Below are 21,881 nucleotides of genomic sequence, written 5' to 3' on the forward strand. Positions count from 1 at the left end.
AAAAATGTAAATGATGAATAAAAGAGAAAGGTGACATTGGCAAAGACAAATTAGGTTCCAGGTCTGTTTAGTCCAATTAAAAAATTATAAAAAGAATTAAATTAAATTATACTATATGGGAGTGTGTATTTGAGGTGGTTCGTTTTCGAATTCTTTTGGATATACTCATCTTTTAAAACAGTATATCCCCTTCATATTAACATTGTCATATTTCTGTAAATATCAAACGAGTAGAAAAGCTGTGTAAGTTGAAGCTGTAAATTTTTACTAAATAGTACAAAGCTATAAGAAAAAGCATTAATGTAAATAAAAACTTTACAAAAAAAGTTGAGAGTAAAATTTTTAATAGAGTTTTTGATAAAAATTTTATGATTAGTAAAAATTTAAAGCTGTACAACTTGTAATAGTTTGTTTGCGTTACCAATCACTGCAATAGAGTCCAATCACTGCAATAGAGTAAAATGGTTAATAATACACAACATGACTTGACATATGAGACAGTCAAGTAAAAAAGTAAAAACAAACGAAAGGAGGAAGAGAGGGTAAAAAACGCACACGCCCTTTGGTCAACGTCACGTGTCAGCCGCAGGGTCGAACCGAAGAACCACATCTTCCATGTACAGATCATCATTTTTATTACTATTATAATTAATTAGTTTTTGGATAAAACAGACTAACAGTTAATTAAAGTTTTTTTTTTTTGTTGGGGTTAGTTCTGCCAAAACCCCTAAAACAATCTTCTCATTTTAACTTTTATCTTCCAAAATACTTTTGAGTTCTTCTTCTTGTAGTCTTAAATTTGTATGTAACCTTAAAATGTGTATATATAAGAAAAAACCAATTAAATTAAGACCCTAACAATATGTGGTAACTTGCCTTTAAAATATAATCAGTTAGTTTTTTAAGCATGTAGGCTTTACCTAAGGAAGGTCTCGCCTACGTTGACATATTAATAACTAATTGTGTTCCATAAAGTAACCAAAAATGAGGAAACGTTTTCATATCTTAACTTCTTAAATTCCTAAAAATATGCAAAACACTCAAGAAAATGTTGAACTTTATATACATAAAGAACTAACTAAAAGAAAACACTTTAAATTATACTAGTTGAGTTGTAATTTCTTTATTTATTTCTCTCTAATATATCAGGGGAAAGTTATAAATCTGATTGTATGTATAACCTTTATTAACAACCATATCACACTTGTATAAATAAGCTTACGTCTTTTTATCAGCCTCTTTGTCATATGTATATATTTTAAATCATAATGGAAATTTAGCTAATAGAAGAGGCTATAAAACTGTTATCTTTTAAACTTCATCTAATTCCATGCTTAATTTGATTGAGAAGTTTTAATTTCAATCTTTTCATTGAAATATATCATTCAAATACTATACAAAATTAAATTCTGATATGTGCAATGAAAAAAAAAAATCATCATTGCAAACAAATATGAATCATTTTTACATAAGTTTTTACTACAACCCTAATATATTCAATATAAAAACCATTAAAACCTCCGATCTCATACAATTGCATTTTAAATAGAACCAATTATTGGTGGCATAGCATATAAAGGCTTGACTTAATAAGGTCTCTCCTACGTTGACATATTAATAATTACTAATGTTTCCAAAAGTAAAATATTAGTATTTTATTAAATATAACTCCTTATAAATATACAAGAACATAAGAAAATTGCAAAAAAAAAAAAAAAAAGAATCTTCTCCACTTTGCTAATCATTGATGATGATTCTTATCTTAGAAGAACGTTATTAAAAACTACTTATAAAGATCATCCTTCCCCTCTAGACAACAATTTAGTACATATATAGCAGAAGACAAAGAAGGTTAATAATAACTTGATTATGGTTTGCACGTCGGCGACAAGCCAGTAAAACATATTCCCCTATATCCTCATTACTATATGCATAAAAGTAAGTAAATCGACACTGCAATTGTTGGTAAGCCGGCCATTTATTTTTCAACCATAGTGATATAAGCTGTTTGGAAGCTTCTTTAGGAATCGTCATGAGATAATACATTTTAAATTTTGATTAGCAATGTTTTCTTAAGCATATACGTTATCTTTTTACGTTTATGTTACTAGCTATACTGTATTATACCAATTTTTCTTTTTTTAACAAAGAAAATAACCTTTTTGCAGTTTTTTTAACCAAAAATAGCGCAAACATAACATAAATATCATGTCTTTTGTGTGTTCACAATCTATACAATATTCTAATCAGTAAATTAGCTTTTCTTTTTGGTGACAAAAACGATTTTAGTTTGGGTTAAGCAAAGAAACGTAATTGCTTGAGAAATAATACACTTGGTTGTTAAATAATAAAGTTAAATAACCAAAATTGCATCTCATCCTTGGTCGTAAACACACCCAAAAGAAAAATGATATCTCTCATCATGGGATCTAACATAGTCCAATACATATTACATAATAAAGTTGCGTATATGATAGTTACAAAAAAATCACTACTAAGAAATTCTCATCTCTTAATATCCCCAAAAACTTCAGGTCCTAATTATGAGTAAATGAGGAGTGTTGAACAAAAGAAGAAACAAACATAGAGAAGCTATGTTGTGTCTTCAATGGATGGTCTGAAAGTTCATCTAAATCTGCGTTTTGTCTCTCCATAAGCAACCACCCCAAGGACGGTTATGGAGTACCCGCCAATTCCCATAACCGTAACCGGGTTTTGAAAGATCAAGATCGAAATCACCACTGCAACTGCTCCTTTAGCATTTCCAAGAACCTGCACAATGCGGAACGCAATCAACATTGTTTAGTCTTGTTATCTGCAAGATCGAGCTCTAAAAGGAGGGAAGCAAATAGGTGTACCTGGAGGGTGAGGGCGCTTGTGTGTTTGGTAACCAGAAAATTCAACAAATTGGCTGAATAAGCCATCACAGAGTTGACTAGAAGAAGTATCCACATGTACTGATGTTGTTTTGCAAGCGTCAAGGTCAAGCTGATCACGTCTGGTTCCATAACTAGCGTGACAGGAAGAAGAGCAATGACAGCTATTGGAGACATATACAACATCAGATTCATCGAGTTCAACTTTTCCCTGCAGGAGAAGAAAAGAAGAAGAGGGACAACAGAGACATCATATATAAATGTTGGTGCTTTTGGTAACACAATTTAGTTCTATGCGTCAAAATCCTAACCTGATAATAATGTATTGCAACATTCTACCTAAGAATCCAACCATTTATGAGATTTCTTAATTAGGCAACAAAACTTTCCTGATTTGATCCTCTTAACTGCTTTGCAGAATCTAAAGATAAATGAAGGCGTGATATATTATTATTTACCTTCAGAAGAAAGCAGAATGCCTTGAAGAACAGATTTAAAGGCTCTTGCCGCCGTAGCACTAATGCACATAATGAACCCAAACCAGTGAAATCCTGGCTCACCCTGCAAAAACAAAACTTGGTGCTTTAGATCAACATCATACACACACTGCACAAAAACTTAATAATAACACCAAGATCGTCTCTCCACAAGGATATTAACCAACCACTTGATTAAGCTTATAAAGATATCACCTTGCAGGAGAATTAAGGAAGGTTAGATCCCAAAATGTTGTTTTACCAAAATTTCTACACCTGATGATTAGACCATAAACAAAAAAAGGCTAAAGCTTTTTAGATAACTCAACACTCAATTTTGCCCTGATGATTTCAAAGTTTACACCTTTTGTCCAAGTTTAGGTCTTTCACACCAACATATGAACAACATCTAACTACGAATCAGTCATCTAAAATCCAAATCAGATCTTTCAAATCTAGGAAAGCCCAAATTTTTATATATGGCATTGTTAACAGAACTGAAAACAGAGGAAGAAGAAAGAATTGTGATTACCCCACTAGCGATGACAACACCGGCAACAACAGGGACAAGAGCACCATAAGTAACCCAAGCTTCTCTCTTAAAGGTCATAAGATAAGCGAACAGAGCGGTAAAAAACGGCGTCGTAGCACCGACGGCTTGATTAAAAGAGACAGGGAGGTAACGAAGCGAGATATTACCACCGACGACGGAAGCACAAAAGACAATGCTTAACGTAGCAACCTTGAGGAACTGAGATCGAGATTTGAGGTGTTGGAGAGGAACAAGCTTTAGGAAAACGATTGAGATGTAGCTAAGGATAGCGCAAGCGGACATGTGACACATTGTGAGAAAAATTGGGAATTTGAATCCGTAATTGGAGAGGAGGAACTTGTTGAGGAGAAGAACACCTATGTTTGATGAGTACCATGATATGATTAGTGTCGATATGAAAAGGGTTTGTTTCTTCGACGACGACGACATTGTTTTTTTCTCTGATCTGGTGGTTTCTTCTTCTTCCAGATCGAGATTGGATTGAGAGAACGAGAGAAGAAAGCAAGAGAGAGAGAAAGAAACAAAACGAGAGAAGTCAGGTCCTTGCTTTTAGCATGGGAACGGCAAATAAGCTTTAAGATGAGAAATAAAAATCAAACCTTTTGCTCTTAAAGCTTTGATTTTTATTTTCTGTAACTTATAATTTTGAGAAGATAATATCAAATCCCATATTTGTATTTATCAAAAAAAACTCAAATTTTGTAGTATTATTAAACTATATAGATTTGGTTTAAATTTAAGAGCATACAATGTATAAATACGTTTTTAGATGTTTTTATGAAATTTGATTAAATTCCAAAACCGAACAGTCTAGTTTTGTAGTGTCGGTTAGACTTAGATCCACTTTGCAATGGCATTGTTTGTAAATAGTTTGAAATCAGAGACTAAATCCTCAAGAGTGTCCTTTTACACAACACAGCTTTGATGATGATGAAGAGGTCAACTTAAATCACATTCATTGACAAAAAGGAAAAACTCAAACTTTAAGATCTCTCTTCTAAAGTTTCGATTTTTTGTTTCTTAATTGTAAAAACCGATGTCAGGGTATCCTCCGACGAGTCAAGGTTACGGTTACGGCAGTGGTGGAGGAAATCAACCACCGCCACCTCAACCACCTTACTCATCTACAGGAAACAATCCTCCTTACGGATCATCGACAACCTCTTCAGCTCCTTACGCAGTTCCTTACGGAGCACCGAAACCGTCCTCTTCCGCGCCTCCTTACGGATCTTCGAAGCCTCAGTCTTCTTCATACGGAGCACCGCCTCCTTCAGCTCCTTACGCGCCTTCTCCTCCTGGAGACTACAACAAGCCGCCAAAGGAGAAACCTTACGGAGATTACGGAGCTTATCCATCGCCTGGACCTTCGGATTACGGGAGTTACGGTGCTGGTCCTCGTCCTTCGCCGCCGTCTGGTCACGGTGGAGGATACGGAGCTACTCCACCGCCTTCTGAATACGGCGGTTACGGTGGTCAACCTCGTCCAGCGTCGTCTGGATATGGCGGCGGGTACGGAGGTTATCCTCCTCAAGCATCTTATGGAAGTCCTTTTGCTTCTCTGATTCCGTCAGGTTTTGCTCCGGGAACGGATCCGAATATAGTGGCTTGCTTTCAAGCAGCGGATCAAGATGGTAGTGGCTTCATTGATGATAAGGAGCTTCAAGGAGCTCTCTCTTCTTATCAGCAGAGGTTCAGTATGAGAACTGTTCATCTTCTTATGTATCTTTTCACCAACAGCAATGTCATGAAAATTGGTGAGCTTTCTTCTATATGCTTTTGATTGATTCCACTAGGAGTGTTGTTGTTAGTTTCTCCAAGTTATCCATCTCTATGATTCTTGTTCAGTAACGTTATCATGTCCATCTCTGTCTTGGATGCAGAACTCAAAAGATTCATACTTTGTCAATGTTTTTGTATGACCATGTTGGTAATTTTAACAATATTTGTGGACTTTTCCATGAATAACGTGCTACCCCACTGTCTCTCTATCATTTTGTTGAATCTCTTGGTTTCATTATTTTAGTTCTAGTTGAATTTATATATAATCATTCTATAAATAATCATTCATTTGTCTGGTTTTGAGTTGGTGTCCTGTACTAACTTGAGAAGTCTCCATGTTGTAGGACCTAAGGAGTTTACTGCACTTTTCTACAGTCTTCAGAACTGGAGGGTAAGTTTAAATGTCTTAATGAATCTATTGGGTTTCTGCTAGTGATGTAGCATAGCAAGATTGTTTGGAAGTTCACGCATGTGGTTTGTTTTGTGAATGGTTCAGTCCATTTTTGAGAGGTCTGACAAGGACAGGAGCGGCAGAATAGATGTAAATGAGCTGAGAGACGCGCTTTTGAGCCTTGGGTTTTCGGTTCCTCCTGTGATTTTGGATCTATTGGTTTCCAAGTTTGACAAAAGTGGAGGGAAGAACAGGGCCATCGAATATGACAATTTCATTGAGTATGTTATTCTTTCTGTGCTCTCTTTTCTTCTTATTGCTGTGATCGTTGCTTATTTATTAACGGTATATGTTTTGCCTTTATGCAGGTGCTGTCTCACTGTTAAGGTACGCTCCCATTTACTCTGTTGCTCTCTCATACAGCTCCTAGATAAGTTTGCCCAAATGAGTCTGAAACCTTATTAGTTATAGATACTACTCAAACTCAAACTTGTCTCTCACCTCGAATATCTGACTCCATAGTCTACATTATGCTAAGTTTGTTAATTTTCTCAAATGTGGTGAGATTAGGGGTCAGAACAGCAATGAGTTTGCCTGTAACTACTGATTGCATCTGAGACCGCAACAGTTGTTTATAGTCGGTTCTTGTTACAATGTGGTTTGGTGATACAAGTGTCGTATTTAGAAGTTAGTAAACTGATCTATAATATGATGAAAACTGCAGGGGCTGACAGAGAAGTTCAAGGAGAAGGACACATCGTACTCAGGATCAGCTACTTTCACCTACGAAACCTTCATGCTCACTGTCCTCCCTTTCCTCATCGCATAAGTTTTTTACGGTAACTTCAACCTGTTTGCGCATCTTGAGTTTTCTTTGTATGTTCTTTGTTGTGTGAATGCTGTTGTTAATGGAACTACAGAAAGCTTTTTCCGATTTAGTTGAACTTCAAAGTTTATAAAAAAAAAATGTGAAATGTATAGATCTTTAAGTTATAAAATAATCGAACAACACATTATGGTTGAATATATTATATCTTGTTTATTGGAATACATGTATAGAAGAAAACTTTATGCATATAGAATATTGCATAGTTTTAAACTTTTAATAAAAAGAATAATTAAATAAAAAATTAGTTATGGCCCCCAAATTTACATATTCTCGAATTTTCTTTGAATGAAAATTAGGGCTCGGAGTTGCCTTGTCCTATAAGACAGTCTCATTAAGGATTAACTCGTGGTATTTGTGTTGTTGGACTTGGACTGGACTGCTCATTTAAATAAACCAGACGTGCGTGAAGGGGTTGAGCCGGTCTTGCGTTCTTCTCATAACCCTAGTTAACAAGAAAAACATGTTTGATTAAAAAAAGCAGAAATTCAAATGTGTTCTTGGTAAAATGTTTATGTGAGAGTCTCGTATAGTTCTTACACCGCGACGAGCATCGGTCAATAAATCAATTTGCTCACGCGAAACAGTCCCCACCTGCATTTTATTGAACAGGGAATCAGATTTGAGTCGGGTGTTTTTTTTTTTTATAGATTCTGGATTCTTGAATTCAGTTACAATTTTCGTTTTAAGTTTTGCTAGAATTATTAATTACCTTGGTTATGATGGTCCACATGACATCTTCCGTGCAAGGAGGAGTCGTGAGCGAACCACTATATTCATAAAATTTGGTAAGATCCCATCCAAATTCTCTTGGATCTATCTTTCCAATGCTGATCTCTCCATCTTGTACATCAGCAATCTTGGTTATCTTGTCCATTATCTACCGAAATTGTAAGAAGATAAATTAGCAAACAAATAAGTAGAGAGTTTCTTGAAAAGGATATAATTAACGGTATCGTAAATACAGTCGCACGCGGTAAAAATTACCCTTGAAATGAATGCATTTGGTTCGCCTTCTCTGAAGAGAACTCCAATAACTGCTAAGTGTCCTTCTGCACTTTTGTGTACCATGTGAAGTTCCATGGCGAATCTAGAACCAAATTTAGGTTTTGATATGTATTAGCTCCTACTATATATTAGAAACGATATCAATGTTTTGTTTTGTTTTCCCTTACCTCTCTCCATTGAGCAAATGCTCTGAAGGTGCGTGCCAGTGGCTTTGAATCAATTTATAGTCGGTTTTATTGATCACGATCTTCCCTGCGTCCTCTTCCCATTTAACCTGATGCGTAACATATCAATCTTGCGGACTAATTGGTAAAGAGTATCTTAGGTTTTCTTTTTTCTTTTTATTGGCTCGATATAACTTACCTTCATGTCGAATCCACGGTTCTTAAGAATAGCCTCTACTGGTTTGTAATATGTCTGAAGAATCTCTGTGGAATTGTGAACCATGCGTGCTGCTTTTGGAGTAAGATCGACTGGTGATTGCTTCGTCCCCGTCCCGCAAATTTTCCATTCAGGCTTCATATCGCACCATTTTGAGGGATCGCCTATCTCACCGGGTTTGTAATGGAATTCAGTATCTGAATCATCTGGTAAAGATCAGGGAGAACCAAGAGTCAAATATACTTCTCAAATCATACGTTGCGTTAATGTTCTATATATCTTGTGCTTATCAATTCGTAGGAATCACAATGGTAACATATGATGATGTTCAAGGAGAGAACAAAAATGAAATTGACATTTTACCTGCTAGAGATGAAGACGAAAGAGCAAGAAATGTTACAAAAAGAATAACTGTTTTCATCTTTTGTTTTTTCTTAATTTTTTTTTTCTTCTTTTCACAGAAAGGATAATGGTATTCTACATTCGTCAATTTATTGATGTCTTATATAAAAAAAATTAATTTAGGCAAATTTAGGAGTCTGTCTAAAAAACCTCAATAGTTCTAAGGTTGAAATTTTTTGTTAATTTTAACTCACATTCTATTTTAACATGTGATAGTCTATTTTAGAAACCTTTTAATGGTTATATTGGGTTATGACCTAGTCTATTACCTCATGAAGATGCCTAGGCCTGGGCATTCGGGTACCCGTTCGGGTTCGGTTCGGGTATTTCGGGTTTTCGGGTTTTCGGGTTTAGAGGTATAGGACCCGTTCGGGTATTTTTAGATTTCGGGTTCAGATCGGATTCGGTTCGGGTATTTCGGGTTCGGATTCGGATTACCCGAAGTTGCCAAAACTCAAAATTTTAGTATCTAAGTTAGTCTAAATTATTCAATAATACGCAATATATCTAAAAATTTAGAGTATTTTCTATCCAAATTTACTAATAAACAGTTTAAATACTTCAAATTGTCGAAAATATCTAAAAATATGAATATTTTGAACACTTATATTATTAAAATTATAAATATTACTAATATATTACTACTATATATTAATAATGTTGGTATTTTCGGATACCCGTTCGGATTTCGGTTCGGATCGGGTTCGGATTCGGGTTTTCGGATTTAGAGATTTAGAACCCGTTCGGGTATTTTACAATTTCGGATACGGATTCGGATCGTGTTTTTTGGATCGGGTTCGGATCGGATATTCGGATCCAGGTATTTTGCCCAGGCCTAAAGATGCCTATTGTTTAGCAATGAGGTCTAATTTAAGTCAAACTTTGCACTCCATTTTTTTTTAAAAAAAACAGCTTTAGATAGCAAGTTCTACAATTTGTGAGACACCAATTATGTTCACACTTTCTTTTGTCAACGAACTTATGTCAGTTTAGGTTATACATACAGATTATATATACCACCTAAAACCCTAGTAGGCTACGAAAACAAGTAGGCACACAAAACTTAAACATGAATGTGATACACTGTTAGGCCAATTAATGTTTCAGAGTTCATACATTAAGTATTTTCTCTATATAGAGTATACCAAACAATAAGTTCTTACATTAATTAAAAAATGATGAAGTAAAAAAGTAGAAAACACGGCACAATTGACAGCCTATGAACCCTAATCATGTTCGGAGCATTTGTCCGTTAAATGTCAAAATAGCATGCATTGTAATAGAATATGGACCCAATATTATTACAATGATGATTTCTTATCCTCTCTTTTGATCTGTCTCTTGTCGAATAGGAAGTAATCACTATTAAGATTTGTCACCTTCTTTTGAGTTATCTTTGTCTTCTTGCTTAAAGGCATCGTAAAAGAAGAACATAATAATGGAGAAGCCACATGGTCCGAATATTGCCTAGGGAAACCATCACGTTACCAGATTTGGAGATAGGGTGCAACAAAACTTTATGTTTCTTCTCATCTTTGAGATTACGACTTAGATACTGGTTAGTCTATTAATTTTGTTGGGTCGGGTTTTTTCTATTGATGTGGATTGTTTTTGATAGATACAACTCAAAATTTCCTTTTTATATTTTGGAAATTCTGAAATTTTAGTCTAAACATGAGCGCTCTTTGATTAACAGTACGCCACACAATGTTAATCATACAAGTCAAGATTCTTCTGTAAAGTTTATTAGCTTTAAAATTAAGTAATTAACCTAGAACACAATGTATGTATGATATCATTTCATAAACCCTAAATCCTAATCCATTCCATTATTTGTTGATGATGACTGAAAATTTCTTGTATGGATTTTTCTAATGTAGTAGTTGGGTTCCACAAAATCAAACTTTAATATATAATTTGAAGTTCATTATACGTTATAACATTTAATACGTAAGGAAACCCATATAGGCCACTAATTTTTTTACATGTGTAAGAACGTCATCATGACATTTAAACGAGGTAGATAGAACTTTCTCAGACATAGCTCAACTCATGACCACTTCTCTCAAGTCTCACGTATATATATATCACACACAAAGAGAGAGACTTGAGACAGAGCACTGAACTAATTTGCAACTCTGTTTTTTCAACTTTTATCGACAAAGAACCAAAAAAGATACTTCAATGGCGCAAACTACTGTAACTGTTGTGGCAACCAAACGCGATGCTCTTGATCCTTACATCAAGATTCTTCAGAATCGATCAAACGACATCGATGTCTCTTTCTCCTCGTACCTCAAGCCAGACAACAACGAACAACGACAAAAAGAACCTGAAGATGCTGAGCTAAGCATATTCGAAGCTCGAAGTTACTTTAGCGAAAACGGAAGCAACGATAGATGCCAGACGAGGAATCTTAGTGGTCCAAGATTCTCTTCGGTTTCATCTGCAAAAGTGTCTTCTTGTACCGTAGGTCACACGGCATCCTCTGAAGCTAGCTGGAACAGCCAAACCGGTTTGCTCTCTAACAAAAACCGCCAAGGATCGGACCGAGATGGACGTGGAACCAGCAAGAAAGGACCCAGATGGTTTTTTAGACGCAGGGCTTGTCCCTGTTCTAGCTCTAAATCGGTTCAAGTCCAAGAATCCAAACCAAGAATCGCAGTGCCTAAAACCGATTCTGACCGAGCCGTCTCTAACCGAATCGTTCATCATCAGACGATATCTTCGCCTGAGCCAATAAGATTAACGATCCCTTCAAACACTGTGACTAGGTCCATCGATTACACCGCAAACAGAGAAGCTACAGCTCCAGTTAGTAAATTTAGCTTCCCAACTCTAAAGGAAACTACACAATCATCAGAGAAACCGGCTCTTAACCCGATCAAACCGGGTCTAAATCAAATTGAACCGGCTTTGCATCCGATTAAACCGGTTCTGAATCCCACTAGTCCTAAGGGAACCATCATAGCTGACGAGGAAGCCACGAGCGACGCTAGCTCCGATCTCTTTGAGATAGAGAGCTTCTCTACTCAACCAACAGCTCGTCCATGGGTCCAACCCGCATCCCGAGACTCGATAGACGAGACCATGTCCGAGTATGGATACGAGCCGAGTGAAGCGAGTGTTACATGGAGCGTTATGACCGCGGAGCCAGCCTCGGCGGTTGCGGCTAACTTATCCAGAATTGGTTTGTCGTCGTCTTCGTCGCTTGAGTTTAGCGGTTGCGATAAGAAGAGAACCGGGTTGCTGAGCTGTCGTTATGAGAAAGCCGTTATGGTTAGCAGCGGTCAGCGGTTGGTGCAACCGCTTAAGAGCGTTAGCGTTCAGAACGATGTCACGGGGAAGGTGTTGTCCAACAATGGCAGTTCGAAACAATGCGTGACAAATCGAGATATGCTAGATAACAAATCTTCGTTCTTGGTTTAGGTCCGGTTTAGTCCAACTATGTGGTGTTTTAGGTGCTTCTCGTGTAAAACTGCTCTGTTTTTTTTTTTGTTTTTTTTTTTTCTTTTCTTGTTTCGGTATGAAAGATTGTGTTGTTGTGAGGTACTCAATGTGTCCTCCTGTATGATGAGACACTAAATTTATCACGCTTTTTTCAATAACTGCCTTGGGGTATAACTTAAAACTAAGGAAGTCATGAGTTAGGCTTGTAGAGTCGTAAGTGATGTATTGTGAAGATGGTGCTAATATCATAAATGGTTCGTCTCAAAAATACTTTGCCGTTGCGTGCACGAAGTCGTTATGGTATTGACGGTTCTTTGGGATTAAGGCAATTTCGTTTTGGTAAATTGACATTATTTTACAACAATGTATACGTTATATATACGTTTGTATATTACAGAATAAAAAATGTCCCTCGTCTCCTACCTTAGATAGACATAGCTAGATGGATTAGGTCAAAATCTTTAAGAAAATGACTTCACTTTTGAAGTTATGTATATATCCAAGTTAACCAAAATCGATCATTAACTAGTAATATATAATCCTTGGGTTTTGTTTAACATTAATCTTGAGGGTTACAAACTTTAAACACCATTACACTTCTGGTGGGACCATGAGTCCATGACTTAGGATTTAATTATGTCTATCTCAAAAGTCTGATTTAAGATATAGTTTCTTGCTTGAAAGCATATTAATACTAAAGTCAAGAGTACGCCATTGCATTAAAAAATGTTCCATAGCTTGAAAGCAAACTAGACCTGTGAAATTTATAATTATAGATTAATATAGTGTGTAACTTGACCCTCACTACAAGAAACCTCAATCATAAATACACATTAGCTCCAAAACCACAACACAGCACATGATAAACTAACACACACACACACACACACACAAGAAACCTCAAAAAAAAAAAACATTTTGCCTAACTCCCCTTTAAAACCTTAAGGAATCAAATCAAGAAACTCAATGGATCCACAAGGGATGGTCAAGAAAAGACTAGCCGTCCTCGTCGGCTGCAACTACCCTCACACAAGGAACGAGCTTCACGGTTGCATCAATGATGTTTTAGCAATGAAAGAAACTCTTCTGACCCGTTTCGGGTTCAAACAAGAGGACATTGAGGTGCTAACGGACGAGACAGAAGCAAAAGTGAAGCCGACAGGTGCCAACATCAAGGCTGCTTTACGTAGGATGATGGATAAAGCTCAACCCGGAACTGGAGACGTCTTGTTGTTCCACTACAGTGGCCATGGAACTCGTATTCCTTCGGTTAAACCTGCTCACCCTTTCAAACAAGACGAAGCTATTGTTCCTTGTGATTTCAATCTCATCACAGATGTTGATTTCAGAGAATTGGTCAATCAACTTCCTAAAGGAACAAGCTTTACCATGATCTCTGATTCTTGCCATAGTGGTGGTCTCATCGACAAGGAGAAAGAACAGATCGGACCCTTTTCTGTCTCCAGCAACATATCTCCGGCCATGGAGACAACCAATAAGATTATAACATCACGTGCCTTACCCTTCAAGGCAGTCCTTGACCACTTGATTTCTCTAACCGGAATCTCAACTTCCGACATCGGGACACACCTACTTGAGCTATTCGGCGGCGATGCTGGCCTAAAATTCCGGTTACCGGCGATGGATCTAATGGATCTTTTGGAGACTATGACGGCCCGTGAAAGACACGTGGATTCTGGGATACTGCTAAGCGGGTGTCAGGCGGATGAGACGTCTGCTGACGTCGGCGTTGGCAACGGGAAAGCGTACGGAGCGTTTAGCCACGCGATTCAGACGGTGTTGAAGGAAAATGGAGCTGCCTTGAAGAACAAGCAACTAGTGATGATGGCAAGGGATGTGCTTGAGAGACTAGGGTTTCATCAACACCCTTGTCTTTACTGCAGCGACCAGAACGCGGACGCGACGTTCCTATCTCAACATTGATTTGATGCGACCAATTGGATTTAAGTTACTGAATTGAACCGTTGCCGTTTGTTTTATCACGTTTGCGTTTGGGCTTGTTGTGATCTTAAAAAGAAAAAGGACGAATAAAAGTTGTCGATAATTAATTAATTAATCAGGTTCTTAAATATATATATTTTTTCAACCAAATACTACTATTTAGAAAAAAAAACTTCACGGTTGGTAATCCAAACCAAAAAGAAATTGTTTACAAAGGAAATAGCTCATGATTCAGTATTAAAATATTGAGCAGTCCCCACAAGAGGTGAACTGCTCAAGAAACCAAAAATTATGCATTCTCCTCACACTCAGTACTCTGACATCTGTAGTGTGAAGTCTATGGGATTGGATGGGTAAATTTACAATCAAAATTAATTTTAGTGCACAATAAAATATGCCACTTATATGAACTACATATATCATATATACTTGTAAAATCATTTATTTATAAAAAATTGTTTGTTGGGCCTAACCATGAATTTAAACATATGTAAAGGGATCCATATAATATTTATATTACGCAAAATCTTATTATATATATATATATATATATGAAAATAAAACAGGCCACTAGAATCTTTAGTTCCTCTTCTCTGTCTCGCCCAATCAAAAACCCTAAAATTGTAATTTTTTTTCGCTCTCGTTCCCTTTCGATAGCCGCGGTTTCTCTCAGTGTTTTAGATTTCGTTGAATTCGTGAGAGAGCTTGAAGAAATCTGTTGTTTGAATTTGATCTCTCTCTTTTTTTTGTTCTAATCTGTCTAACTCTGCTCGACAATGAAGAAGCTTGACCTAATTAGGGAGAATCTATACCTAGGCGATATATGCGCGGCTGCTGAGGTTCTCGAGAAAGGAAGCTCTGAGATTTCTCACCTTCTTACTGTTTTTCACTGCCCTTACATGACTGAACTCTACGATAAGTGGCGCAACGCGAAACTAAACTCAAAAGTAATCAAGGAAGTGTATGTTGGTGGTAATGGTGATGATGATGATCAAGAGGGGAGAGAGTTTGCGAGAGAGAGCGCGTTGCCATCAGGGAATCTTTTGTATTCTATTGAGCAAACTGGTAAAAATCTCAACTTTACGAGAATGGTTGTGTTTGCTCACGATAAGGAATGGGAGAATCTCCTTGATTTTTTCGATCTCTGTTTGGATTTTATCGATGCTGGTCGTAAAGAGAAAGGTGTTTTAGTTCATTGCTTTGCTGGACAATCTCGAAGGTGAAGTTTTTTTTTTTTTTTTTTTTAACATCTTTATTCTCTGTTTTCCTCTGTTTTCTTTACGTTTATGTTTTAAGCTTTCTCTTTATTTTATTTTTCCTTCAGTGCTTCTGTGGTTATTGCGTATCTGATGAGGAATGAAAAGCTATCTTCGAAAGGTGTGATTTTTATAACTAAAGAGTGGTATACTTGACATTGCATATCTCTGATGATTTACCTTACATTGGTGTATTGTTTTGTTCTGTTTTTACAGACGCTTTGGCATCACTCAGGCACAGCAGTCACGCTAGTCCTAATCCTGGCTTCTTAAAACAGGTGCATACCTATAGATAGCTTTTAGTTTACACAGCTGTGCAAAGTTATGTGTATGTTCATAATTAATAACTACTAATGTTTTCACATCTTGCAGTTGGATTTGTTTGAGAGAATGAACTTCAAAGTCGACCGTTCCAGCTCTATCTACAAGAAATTCCGTCTAAAAGCTTTAGGTATTGATTTCTTTCAACTATATACTAGTTTTTTTTTAGTTTATGCGTTTTCCCTTTTGGTCATGGATCTGATACAATGAGACTGTGTGTTGTTTGTCTATATATACCAGGTTACTTATATAGCAAGGATAACAAATTTGACAGATTGAAGTTAAGGGATGATCCGGGTTTGTTAACTGAGAGTTGTGGTAGTACGTACCAGTGCAAGAAATGCAGTAGAGTGTTATTGTCCCAGGAGCAAGTAATTGAGCATACTCCAGGTGACTCTGATTCCGAGTTTGATGACATGTTTAAAAACATGTTAGGAGAGGTTCAGAACAAGAATCCTGGTGAGGTGAACCAGTGTACTTTATATTTGTAGAGCCGCTCAGCTGGATGAATGAAGGTACTATCTATATATATTATACTCTTCACACTCATGCATTATGTGTTGGTTTCTGGATTGGTCTTACTCATCTCTCTTGTTATATGTCATTGTCAGGTATGGAAGATGATGTGTCGGAAGGGAAGTTATTGTGTCCAAAATGTCAAGCTGAGGTTGGAAGCTTTGACTGGTCGGGAAGTTATTGTAGCTGTGGAAGCAAGATTGTTCCGGCGTTTCAACTTCAGATGAGTTGCGTCGATGTTATCACTGTCAAGGATGAGGTGAACCAGATGAAGAAGAACGCATGAGAAGTAAAGAGTCTATAGGCTTTGAACTTTTACCGCAGCTTTTGCTTCAGCATCGAATCATATTCATATCATCATTTAATCATATCAGCATTGAAATTTTGAAAACATAATTGTATTTCTCTTAATCAATTAAGGCTTAACCGGTTAGTTTGAGGGTGCTTTTGTATTTTTGTCCTCATAAAAAAATCGATTGTTGGGCTTTGAAGCCCAGAGTCCATCAAAGTGATTAGACGATTCTGTTAATGACACGTGTACGGTTGTGTTTGATCACTCTGCTGGAGACACGGTATGCTCTGAGTGTGGACTTGTGCTTGAGTCTCACTCAATTGATGAGACCTCTGAGTGGAGAACTTTCGCTAATGAGTCTGGTGACACTGATTTGTATTAACGTAGATCTTAAATGTCTCCTGCAACCCTATGTTTCTTATTATCTGAATATATCGTCGTGTGGTTTATGCATTACACTCGGTGTAAACTTCTGCAGGAGGAGTCCCATATCAATCGCAGCAGTTGTTATCTACATCATAACACAACTTTCCGATGACAAGAAACTCCTTCGAGGTCAGTTTCATGCTCATTCCCTTTCACAAAACAAGAAAATAATCTTTCTAACTGAGCCTGCAGAAATATCAGTAGCAACCGGAGTTGCAGAAGGGACAATAAGAAACTCATACAAGGATTTGTATCCTCACCTTCCTAAGATCATTCCAGCTTGGTACGCCAAAGAGGAAGACCGCAAGAACCTCCAAAGCCCTTAGGTCTCGTTTTACTTTTCGTGTCTCTGTATGTAACACTTTACCACTGATTTAATATGTACGTTGAATTTCAATTGAAATAATATGATTTAGATAGAGAGGTAACGCAAGATTTTAATAAAAGCCCCACTAGAACAAAAATTTATGTTATCAGTTTTGTTAACTAGTCGTCCAACGGATCTCAATGTGAATAATGCCGTTTCTGGAATTGATAAGATGGTATTTCTGGTTGATCCTTCCATTGACAACAACATCCTCCAGATTTATGTCTACATGTCCTAGTTCCTCCTACATAGAAAGGAAGCAAAGGTATAAGTTGGCATGAGTCTGTCTGCTTGAAAACTGGTTTACAGCCAACACGAATGTTGACTGAGTTTTGTTCAGGCTCAGGTCAGTAGGGTGTGAGATATTTACCTTGGATCGAAAGTGAAAGCCAGTTCCTTTACTCATAACCCCAACGCGTATACTCTCTTTCACTGGCGGCTCCTCGAGTGTAAACTGGAATTCCTCATTCCATCGAGGGTCTCGTGTTTTCTTCAGCATCTGATCAAGGAACGGTGGTCATTAGAACTCAGATGACATGATGCATTTAAGCTTAGTCTCATCATGACCCAAACAGCTATTAAGTAGCTTATAAGCAACATGCAGGATTAGAATGTACCTTTGTTTTCTTCTTTTCTCCTCCAAAGAGAACAACGGCATAAGGGTTCGAGTGTTTCTTCTTGCCCTCGACATCTTTGGCAGATTGTATTGCAACTGAGAGTAGACCGGCATGACTGAGAAAATCATCATCTTCTGATGATTTCTCGTCAGTGCTTTCTTTCCTCTCGTACTCATCCTTATTTGCGTTTCTACTCTTAAGGCTTTCTTCTCTGAATGGCACATACCTGAGGTCCAACTCTAATATTCCTCTTTTTTTCTTGTCCACAGAATCCACAACAACATTTGAGTTCTTGATCAGGTCAAGATTAAATGCTCTCTTCTCACCCGTGTTAAGCTTTTGCAATGGGATCATCTGCATTCCCAATCTGTCGTGCCCTCCAACCTATGGAGATAAATAGAGCAGCTTCAATAAGAATAACACAAAATTTTATACTAGAGAAGAAGCCGGATTATGAGATGCATAGACCTTGTCCCAGTCAAAGACTTCAAGTTGAAGGACTTGTGATTTTGGGTCCTTCACGATGAGCTTGAAGTGTTCATTCCATTCTGGGTTTAAGTTCCTCTTCTTTATGGTGGTTTTCTTTGCTGGAAGCTTTTCTCCAGTCAAACTAAGCTTGACATAAGGGTCGGAAGTTCCCAATAAGTCCTTCTTTAGGAGATTACGAGCTCGAATAATGTTCACATGAAGTAATCCAACAGGCTTCTTTACAGACGCTCTACATCAGTAGTAAACTTATAAATCAGAGGAAAGAAACAGAGAGATCTCATGATTTCTAGTTACATTGTTCAAAAAGTTGATCGAGACTTACGTTGAAGCATCAAGAATTGGTATCTCAAGCACTTGTGGCCAATGGTACATGCTTGAAACTTGCCTTTTAATAGTTTCCTGCAAAATCATGAGACAATGATAAGTTTTTTTTCAAAAAGATACTGATGAAGGAGCATCTCATTTGACTATAGATAAAAACCATAATCCAACTCCTACCGATAGGAGGATCATCAATGCAGCACCTGAACATATCTGTAGAGACCCGGTATGGACATGAGATCTCCACCAAGCACTTTCAATCCAAAATCAACATGTGGCTGCATAGAGGAATCATGCTGATCAACATGTGGTAAAGCAATTGACTTTCAAATCAGTTCTGAGTCACTTTTATGTGAGATGTAGCTACCTTCTCCATTAATGAAACTACAACCATTCCAAAACAAGGGAAGGTTGGCAGAAGAGGCTTCAGCGCTACACGCACTGTAGCAAAAAATTGGAGATCTACGAGCTGCAAAGGTCAAGACTCAAGATGCTAAAACTTCGTGTTTATGGAAACTAAGAGTAGTAAAGTTCTGCATTGCATTATCTGACAGTTTCGCTCTTACTGACCTGAACTCTAATTCGTAAAGACATCACCTTTAGCACCAAAACAATGTTGGGATTGCCTGCCCACTTTAGTGATGGTTCTAAAAGAAGCTCCTTCTCGTTGGTCTCATAGTACTTAACACCTGCAGGAGATTAGACAAAATGTCGCTAACCATTAGCACAATGAACACAACGGTAAAGAGATCACAAGAACTAAATGGGACCAAGGATTTACCGTGAACTGTTGGTGGAAGCGTTCCAAGACTCAATTTTTCAAACTCAATAGATTCTATACAGAACTTCCCAATATAGTCTGCAAATATAGGTTGTGCAGAAATCCGGATGATCCTGCAAATAGCCTTATACAAGAAAAAGAAAACTAAAGCTTTAAAACACAGTAGCCAAATTTGATGTATAAGCAAATCAGAACAAGAACTAAAAAAACAGAACCTTGTCGAGGTAAGGCCACATGTATGAGAGAAATCTGTTAAACCAGTCCACCTTAATGTAAAAACCACCATCAGTCAGTCATCGAGCTTAGTTGCTAAAGTCCAACAACAAAAATGTGACTTACTCTTTCATAATCTGGATTCTTCATCCATAATGGAATGTCTGGTAAAAGATCAAGAAGGACACTGATACTAGTCTCAACAAGTGGTCTCGCAGGTGGATACTGCAATGTGTTCAATCAAAACAGTAAAAACCAAATTAAAGGTTCAAAATTGATGCCAGCTACATGAAAAAAGTAACATGCTTTAATACAAAACTAGGCTCTCAGAGTCAGATTCACTACCACCAACCACTGAAATCGATCGACCAGAATCTCTAAGCTTACCCAGATGGTGAAACAAAACAGAACAAACCTCAAACATAACGAAAGATGTGTTTACTCACAAAGATGTGTTTACCTCTTGGTGTTTAGGCTTAGAATAAACCAAGACGAAGAATCCAATGATGAGACCAATAGGGATTCCGATTGCGAAACCAAAGATCCCCAACACACTTGTCAAAAAGCCCATTTTTTTTTTTGTTTCTCTCTCGATGAAGAAGAAGAAAAAGTCAGTAAAGATGGCAACGAAGGAGAAGGAATCGGGTCCAAAACGGTAACGAAGAAGAGAGCTTCTCTTTCTCTCTGTTTCAAACCGCCAAAATTGTGTTTCCGATTAGTATTTTTATTTTCTTTTTTTTGTTTTGTTGAGACTTGAGAGGATCAAAAAAATCACGAGATGTTTTTATTTACGTAGCAGCCGACGTGAACATGAATTTTTATTATCCTTTCTTTTACTTGTGTGCTTGTGCTTGCCTCTGTGTTTCTGTTTGTTGGTTGGCCTAATCAACTTGTGTTTTGATTTTTAGCTTTCTTTGGAAATAATAAAAAAAAGAAGATCATCAGAGTTTAATTACGTTTTTATGGTCCCAACTACAATTTGTTGGACTACTACTACTATTGGAACTACAAAATTCATATCTACGATTTCATTGGGTGAGTTAAGATACTTACCTTTTAACTTTTCGATATTGTTTTTTTTTTTTTTTTTCTTACTGCAGCTGATATATTGTTTAAGTGAAATGATAAATTTAATATATTTCTTGTATAAACATTATCAACGTCCCTATTAAAATATTAATTTAACTATTTTTTTCTAGAGATTACATAATAATTAATAATAAAAAAGTAATGTTAAAAAAAAAAAGTAATGTTAAATTAATACATTGTTGCATTCTTATATTATCTAATAAAACGTCTATTTTAATTACAACTAAACATAATAATAGGTAATTTCGTAATTGGTTAAATTGTAGATTTAATCTTTATTTTAAAGGTAATGCTTTTATTCTTATGATCTTATCTACTAGAGATAATCCCAAATATTTCTACTTTTTTTTTTTGTGTGTGCTTAGTTCTTTTTTTTTTTTTTTTTTAACTGAAAGATACTTTTTCGTACCATGTAGTCATCTAGGCGTAATGTAATTTTTCAGTCCCAAAAAAAAAATACTTGTGTTTAGGTCTTTAAATTTTAATTGTTTACTTCTTCTAGTTAAGATTTTTTAAATCACGGTTGTAAAAATTATTGTATATATATAAAAAAAAATGCATTCAGTTTCGAAATCAACATCACAAAACCCGAACGAAAGCCGCTGCCTTTCAATGGTGTTGTTCAGTCAATCAATATAGCGTACGTGTTTATTACATCTGCATGCATTTATTATAGGACAATGACAAATATTCTTAATATCATACTATATTATATCTTGTTCCTAAATCCTAACCAAACCAAAACAACATCATATTTCCACGTATTTCTCAGCGAATAAAACATTTGTACAAACCAAACCTAAGTTAGTGAAATCAAATAAATGCTCAAGAAACCGAAGTCTGTCGTGACGAAAAAGAATACGCAACCCGCAAGATACCCAAAACTTATTTTTTGGAATCAATCAGAAGACCTCGAAAGACGTTTCACATTATAAATTTTAATAAAATATGTTTTCCTCGAATCCATTCAGGTCATTTTCATTCCACACACGGCAATCGAAAATTCGTAATATTTGAAATTTGGACATA

At 36.6% G+C, this 21,881-nt stretch overlaps 5 protein-coding genes and 2 pseudogenes across 10 annotated transcripts; 4 read left to right on the plus strand and 3 right to left on the minus strand.

Moving 5' to 3' along the window:
* Positions 1–2,400: 2,400 nt before the first annotated feature.
* On the minus strand, positions 2,401–4,515 carry LOC104768606 (UDP-URONIC ACID TRANSPORTER 1). The gene is made up of 4 exons (XM_087506414.1): positions 3,885–4,515; positions 3,334–3,437; positions 2,859–3,087; positions 2,401–2,772 (listed from the first exon to the last, which is right to left on the minus strand). Exons 1-4 carry the CDS (start codon positions 4,332–4,334, stop codon positions 2,626–2,628), a joined length of 930 nt encoding a protein of 309 aa, XP_087362540.1. The 5' UTR covers positions 4,335–4,515; the 3' UTR covers positions 2,401–2,625.
* Positions 4,487–7,669, plus strand: LOC104768609 (putative calcium-binding protein CML50). 3 transcript variants are annotated; one of them, XM_010492621.3, is made up of 6 exons: positions 4,726–5,659; positions 6,029–6,075; positions 6,181–6,356; positions 6,444–6,462; positions 6,800–6,914; positions 7,261–7,669. In XM_010492621.3, exons 1-5 carry the CDS (start codon positions 4,942–4,944, stop codon positions 6,902–6,904), a joined length of 1,065 nt encoding a protein of 354 aa, XP_010490923.1. In that variant the 5' UTR covers positions 4,726–4,941; the 3' UTR covers positions 6,905–6,914; positions 7,261–7,669. The 3 variants fall into 3 exon arrangements, with proteins under 3 accessions (XP_087362538.1, XP_010490923.1, XP_010490922.1); XM_087506412.1 differs by lacking the exon at positions 6,444–6,462 and having other exon boundaries at positions 4,487–5,659; positions 6,181–6,372; XM_010492620.3 differs by lacking the exon at positions 7,261–7,669 and having other exon boundaries at positions 6,800–7,123.
* Positions 7,074–8,966, minus strand: LOC104768607 (alpha carbonic anhydrase 3-like). Its single transcript, XM_010492619.3, has 7 exons — positions 8,714–8,966; positions 8,333–8,556; positions 8,137–8,243; positions 7,949–8,051; positions 7,674–7,841; positions 7,502–7,555; positions 7,074–7,406 (listed from the first exon to the last, which is right to left on the minus strand). Exons 1-7 carry the CDS (start codon positions 8,769–8,771, stop codon positions 7,296–7,298), a joined length of 825 nt encoding a protein of 274 aa, XP_010490921.1. The 5' UTR covers positions 8,772–8,966; the 3' UTR covers positions 7,074–7,295.
* A 1,705-nt stretch (positions 8,967–10,671) lies between these two features.
* Positions 10,672–12,360, plus strand: LOC104768610 (protein PHYTOCHROME KINASE SUBSTRATE 4 pseudogene; annotated as a pseudogene). The gene has a single exon (XR_015593768.1). The product of XR_015593768.1 is annotated as a protein PHYTOCHROME KINASE SUBSTRATE 4 pseudogene (transcript).
* Positions 12,361–13,043: 683 nt separating this feature from the next.
* LOC104768611 (metacaspase-9) lies at positions 13,044–14,314 on the plus strand. The gene has a single exon (XM_010492623.3). The coding sequence runs from the start codon at positions 13,169–13,171 to the stop codon at positions 14,144–14,146; it is 978 nt and encodes a 325-aa protein (XP_010490925.1). The 5' UTR covers positions 13,044–13,168; the 3' UTR covers positions 14,147–14,314.
* Positions 14,315–14,705: 391 nt separating this feature from the next.
* On the plus strand, positions 14,706–16,696 carry LOC104768612 (uncharacterized; annotated as a pseudogene). Its single transcript, XR_015592062.1, has 6 exons — positions 14,706–15,383; positions 15,489–15,541; positions 15,637–15,698; positions 15,793–15,871; positions 15,982–16,256; positions 16,353–16,696. The product of XR_015592062.1 is annotated as an uncharacterized LOC104768612 (transcript).
* A 670-nt stretch (positions 16,697–17,366) lies between these two features.
* On the minus strand, positions 17,367–20,685 carry LOC104768613 (synaptotagmin-3-like). 2 transcript variants are annotated; one of them, XM_019241684.2, is made up of 12 exons: positions 20,224–20,685; positions 19,890–19,988; positions 19,766–19,816; positions 19,551–19,674; positions 19,340–19,458; positions 19,137–19,238; positions 18,947–19,047; positions 18,771–18,847; positions 18,428–18,677; positions 17,960–18,343; positions 17,713–17,841; positions 17,367–17,586 (listed from the first exon to the last, which is right to left on the minus strand). In XM_019241684.2, exons 7-12 carry the CDS (start codon positions 18,959–18,961, stop codon positions 17,458–17,460), a joined length of 984 nt encoding a protein of 327 aa, XP_019097229.1. In that variant the 5' UTR covers positions 18,962–19,047; positions 19,137–19,238; positions 19,340–19,458; positions 19,551–19,674; positions 19,766–19,816; positions 19,890–19,988; positions 20,224–20,685; the 3' UTR covers positions 17,367–17,457. The 2 variants fall into 2 exon arrangements, with proteins under 2 accessions (XP_019097229.1, XP_010490927.1); XM_010492625.3 differs by having other exon boundaries at positions 18,973–19,047; positions 20,224–20,646.
* Between the last annotated feature and the right edge of the window lie 1,196 nt (positions 20,686–21,881).

Source organism: Camelina sativa, chromosome 20 (genome assembly GCF_030686135.1).
Source record: "Camelina sativa cultivar CO46 ecotype springtype chromosome 20, ASM3068613v1".
Classification (NCBI taxonomy): domain Eukaryota; kingdom Viridiplantae; phylum Streptophyta; class Magnoliopsida; order Brassicales; family Brassicaceae; genus Camelina; species Camelina sativa.